Source organism: Cetorhinus maximus, chromosome 19 (assembly GCF_964194155.1).
Source record: "Cetorhinus maximus chromosome 19, sCetMax3.hap1.1, whole genome shotgun sequence".
In the NCBI taxonomy this organism is placed as follows: Eukaryota; Metazoa; Chordata; class Chondrichthyes; order Lamniformes; family Cetorhinidae; genus Cetorhinus; species Cetorhinus maximus.
The window spans coordinates 26,787,927-26,793,352 of NC_135897.1; the positions used below are offsets into that span (position 1 = coordinate 26,787,927).

Here is a 5,426-nt window from a genome sequence, read left to right on the forward strand (position 1 = left end):
GCGCTTCCTGATGCACGTCACGGTGGGCGAGCCTTAATTGGCCCCCCACCGTAAAATGGCGGCGTGCAGCTGATCACGGGCAGCGATCGGCTATGCGTCCACCCGCGCTCACTCCCGTCCAACTGCCCCCACCACCCCCAACGGGGAGAAAATTCGCCCTTTGAAGTTTCCCCACCACCACAGTTAAACCGACTGGGCTGTAGTTGCTGGGCTTATCGTTACACCCTTTTTCGAACAAGGTCAAAGTTGTTTTATTCGTGAGGGGAATTACCAAGTAACGGCACAGGAGAGAACAAATGGAACAGTGAAGAATAGGAGTGGGGTTAGGTTACAGAATAGAAATATTCCGCTGATCACCATAATAGGAAATCGGAATTCTTGCATTCAGAGCAGCAATGGACAAAGCCTTCAGCCTTGACACTAACAACTATTCTATTCCTTGTTGAAGACTTTGCTGTGCCTTAACATCATAACTCTTCTGAGTTTTAACAGAATTAACATACAGTGCTTTCCTGTCATATATGCTTACTTCAAACATGAACTCTTCAACACTCATGACCAAAATTTTACTTCTCATCTTTTTAGTATGAGCCCCATAGTGTACATAATAACCACATCCAATATGTAAATTGTATATTTTTTATTTAGTGCAAGGCCAGCATTTATTGCCCATCCCTAATTGCCCTTGAACTGAGTGGGCTTGCTGGGCCATTGCAGTAGACGGTTAAGAGTTCACCACTTTGCTATTGGTCTGGAGTCACATGTAGGTCAGACCAGGTAAGGATGACAGGTTAAGGATGATAGGGTTTTTATGACAATCAAGGATAGTTTTATGGTCGCTATTACTGAGACTAGCTTCATATTCCAGATTTATTAATTGAATTTACATTCCACCAGCTTCCGTGGTGGGATTTGAACCCGTGCTCCCACAGTATTAGCCTGGGCCTCCGGATTACTAGTCCACAGATGTTACCCCTACACCACCTCCCCCTTAATATTAATAATATCATCTCCTTAATATTAATTATATTTAATTGTTGCTGGCATTAAATACCTGCATGCAATTAAATACAGCTAATATAGAATGAACAGCATTCCTTCATGACAGTGCCTTATATTTCTGATGAATCAGGTCTCTTTATAAGTATTGATCATTTTGCATTTGCTAAAAATTATAATAGTAGCACAGTATCTTCACAGTATCTTTACAATGCCAAAGGAGGCCATTTGGCCCATCGAGTCAGCACCAAAGGAAAAGGGTCCCAATCCCTCCAATCTATCCTCATAACCACAGTTCTTTATCGCTGGAATTATTCTTGTGAATCTCCTCCGTAATCTCTCCAAAGCCTTCACTTCCTTTCTCAAGTATGGTGCCCAGAACTGGACACAGTTCACCAGGTGAAGTCTAACTAGTGGCTTACACAAGTTCAACATGAGCTCCTTTTTCTTGTACTCAGTGCCCCTATTAATAAAGGCTAAGATACTCTTTATTAGCTGCTCTCTCAACCTGCCCTGCCATCTTCAATGACCTATGTACATATACACCGAGGTCCCTCTGTTCCTGCACCTCCTTCAGAGGGTCTCCCTTCATTCCATACTGTCCCACCAATAGATATTCACATTTATTTATTTGTTTTGTTCTCTGCTCTAAGCTTAAAGCCTGACTCTCAATTCGCACCAGAAAATTGGTTAGTTTGGAACTGGCAAACTCATTAGATTGTCAGTATATTGTGACTTTAATTTTTGAATCAAAGTAGAAACGATTTAGGAGCAAAAAAATTCTCAACTCTTAGTACTTTGGGAAGATAAACAGAGTTAATGGGTTGTGTGGACTGTGAGAGCAAAGATTGAAGATCTATTTATAAATACACAAATAAACCGGATCACAAACTGCTGAGCAAACAAGGAAAGGCAACAAAGGAAAACCCAAAGAGCTCAAATCACCGGACTCACTTCCTCAAAAAAAATTCCAGCATCGGGCCGGGTGTATATAACCCGACTGGCAGGTACCTAAAGGCACATCACATCTCAGCTACCGACCCAACAACAAGTTGTACGGAAAAGATATTTGGGAAACAGACCGATAACCAGCAATGAATGCTCTCGGGAAACTTCTGTTGGTGACTATGTTCTCACTGATAATGCTCAGTGTGTCAGTGTCAGCACGTAAGTTTCGTAATTGCCTTTTAACCCATTCGGAGCGGCTTAACTAGTTTTTAAAAGGCTTAATCAAGGTATGTGGGTATTTTTTCTAAAACTTTTTTGCCTCCCTCCCTAGATGCGTATAGTGACTGCTGTCTCACTTATTCAAATAATCGTTTGCCTTTACGATTAATCTCTGGCTATGCGGAACAACAATCTAATGAAATTTGTGACATAGATGCAATCATGTAAGTATAGGAACTTGATGTCTCGCCGTCTGATTGAAAGGCAATTTTTGTCTGATGATCTGTTAATTGCAAATTCGTTTTAAATGTTTCACAGATTCTACACAGTTGGAGGACGGGCAGTGTGTGCAAATCCTGAGTATAGATGGGTGAAAAGGGCACTACATTTTTTGAGGTAAGAGGAAAATAAGACTCTAAGATGCGGCAAATTCAGTGTCTAATGATACTGGGAAAGTACGGTGTTTTATTCTAACGTTTATAAAACAACAACAATAAAGATTATTTAAGGATGGCGCCCAGAATCGGACTTTTGAATGTGAATTTTAACACAAATGCCACCGTATTTCCTTAGTCATTGTAAAATGTGAACAAGTTCTCTGTCATATTTACAATGTGGCAGAAATGACTGGCTAAATTTTTAGTGCGTTTTTTATTATAAATTTGGTTATTTGAAATTTATTGATCTTCCTTTTGTCTTACAGCAAAAAGCTGGAGGAAATGTCACATCAAGGCTGAGCTGTCATCTTGAGAAGTTAAAGCAGCTGTATCAGCTCCATTTATCACTTTAAACCTTCCTGCATAGTATCTATGTACTATATCGTAATACAGTTAGTTAAGCTCAAGGCACTTTTACCTTACTCTCAATGATATGTAAGCTGTTTTATTGTATGTTCCATTGAACGAATAAGTGATTAAACTGTAAATATTTATTTATTTTCTGTACACTCTACACTGAAATAAATGAACAATACTTTAATACAGCTTCTATGTTTAATTATCATTCATTCACAAGACTGATTTTAGCACAAGAAAGGTGTCAGAAAATGATAGATGTTTTCTGCATTTAAAGAACAAAAACCTGGACAATTATAATCCATCTGTAATATTGCTCATTTAATGTTTCTGAAGGACTATAGAATCATTTAACTTGTCACCTACATTAGTCCAGCTTCAGCAAACCTGAGACTCTGGGGCATGAAGAACAATGAATGGCTCCTGATTCACTTAATCAATCTTTCATAAGAACATATGAAAGAGCAGCCATTGCCTTGAGATTGGTCCTCCATTCAATAAGATCATGGCTGATCTTATTGTAACTTTAACTCTGCTTTCCTTGCTGCTCCCCATAACCTTCGACTTCCTAGTAGATCAAAAATTTGTCCAACTCAGCCTTGAATCCAATGACGCAGCCTCCACTGTTCTCCGGGGTCGTAAATTCCAAACACTAACAGCCCTCAGAGAGAAGGAATTCCTCATCATCTCCATCTTAAATGGAAGATCCCTTATTTTCAGGAACCCAGAAAAGCTGCTTGATGGATCCTTCACAATTGATCCAAAAGTATTTGGGCTAGATTTTGCCAACATGGCAAAAGTCCTGCCTTTGGGACCAAAAGCGGGAGCTGACACTGTGTCAGCAGGTGCCAGGATCCTGGGGCATCATGCAACCAACTAGCAGGCTACCAGCAGGAGTGCTATACAGTTGAGGGTGATGGCCCGCCTCCCAGAGCTGCCAGCCCATGCAAAGAGCCAGCAGTACCTCCATCTCGGCAGCACCACTTTTACAGGTGGGCACAGCTGAGGCTTCAGCACGAAGGAGGGGTGCCTCAATACTAAAACGCCCTCGAAGAACAGGTTTGTTTTAAAGAACCAAGGCCAGGCAGGCAGGCCCCGATGAATGGGGCGGCAGAGCTGTAAGGATGGCCATTGCTGCCTGGGGTCTTCCTGGACCATGGGGTGGTCATTAAGGAAGCTATCCCATGGGAAACCACTTGGAAATCTCCAGGGCATCTGGTGGGGTTGGGAAGTAGTCCTTAAATGGGCCCTTATGTAACTCAATTGGCTGCCTAGTGGGTGGCCACACCGCTGTGGTTCCCATGGCAGTGGGAAGTCATCAAGCTCTCCTCACAATGCCTTCCTCCATTATAATGCCAGCTGTCCTGCTATGTGCTAAGAAAATTCAACTCAGTGTTTTTATGTGCAATCAAACTCTGAATTTTAAAGCAAAGGCTCACATTTGAAAAATGTGCGCATTAAATGCTTCAGTAGCTCATGTTGAAAGTTATATTGAAGCTAATTTCTTTTGCCTTTTTTGTATTGGAAATGCTTCATTTAAAATGCACCTTGGGATTTTTGATTTATGAGAAGAAAGAATTATATATCTAACTGAGCTGGGCAATGGAGCATTTCACAACAACAAGTTATAGTGTGTTTAATGTAATGAAATATCCCAAGGTGCTTCACAGGAGCATCATAAAGCAAACTATAACACTGAGCCATATAAGGAGATATTAGGCCAGATGACCAGAAACTTGATCAAAGGTGGGAGCTAAGGAGTGTCTTAAAGGAGGAAAGTGAGATAGACTGGTGGGAGGTGTAGGGAGGGTAGTCCAGGACTTGGAGTCTTAGCAACTAAAGGTGAAGTCACCAATGGTGGGGCAATTAAAATTGGGGATTTTCAAGAGGTCAGAATTTGAGGAATGCAATCCTTGGGGAGTTTTCAGGCTGGAAGAGTTTACATGGGGGAATTTGAAAACAAAGTTAAGAATTATAAAATCAAGATGTTGCTTGACCAAGTTATAGGGGGACTGCAAGTTATGACAAGGATAATAGTGTTTAGATAACCTCAAGTTTACCGAGGTGAGATTGTGGGAGACCAGCCAGGGGTGGAGGAATAGTCGAGTCTGGAGGTAATGAAGGCATGAATGAGGGTTTCAGCAGCAGATGAGCTGAGACAGGGTCGATGTCGGGTTAGGTTACAAAGGTGGAAATAGGTGGTCTTAGCCATGGCACAAATATGAAGTCGGAAGCTCGTCTCGGAATCAAATGTGACATCAAGGTTGCGAATTGGCTTAATGTCAGACTGTCGCCAGGGAGAGGGATGTAGTCAGAAGCTAGGAAACAGAGTTTGGAACAGGGACTGAAAGCAATAGCTTCAGTCTTGCCAAAACTGTTTACTCCTCATTTAAGAAACCCTTGAACCCATCCAGTGTTGTTCAGCTGATAACAGTGACGATGAAGGCAGCACAGTGAACATCAACC

General features: G+C 41.6%; 1 protein-coding gene across 1 annotated transcript; it reads left to right on the forward strand.

Moving 5' to 3' along the window:
• The first annotated feature begins 2,010 nt into the window (after positions 1-2,010).
• LOC144694156 (C-C motif chemokine 20-like) lies at positions 2,011-3,135 on the forward strand. Its single transcript, XM_078564498.1, has 4 exons — positions 2,011-2,166; positions 2,279-2,390; positions 2,485-2,562; positions 2,870-3,135. The coding sequence occupies exons 1-4, from the start codon at positions 2,094-2,096 to the stop codon at positions 2,901-2,903; spliced, it is 297 nt and encodes a 98-aa protein (XP_078420624.1). The 5' UTR covers positions 2,011-2,093; the 3' UTR covers positions 2,904-3,135.
• The last annotated feature ends 2,291 nt before the right edge of the window (positions 3,136-5,426 follow it).

Coding starts and splice junctions, on each gene's coding strand:
- LOC144694156 (XM_078564498.1), top strand. CDS start 2,094: ATGAATGCTCTCGGGAAACTTCTGTTGGTGACTATGTTCTCACTGATA. Junction 2,167..2,278: donor CAGTGTGTCAGTGTCAGCAC/GTAAGTTTCGTA, acceptor CTCCCTCCCTAG/ATGCGTATAGTGACTGCTGT. Junction 2,391..2,484: donor TGTGACATAGATGCAATCAT/GTAAGTATAGGA, acceptor AATGTTTCACAG/ATTCTACACAGTTGGAGGAC.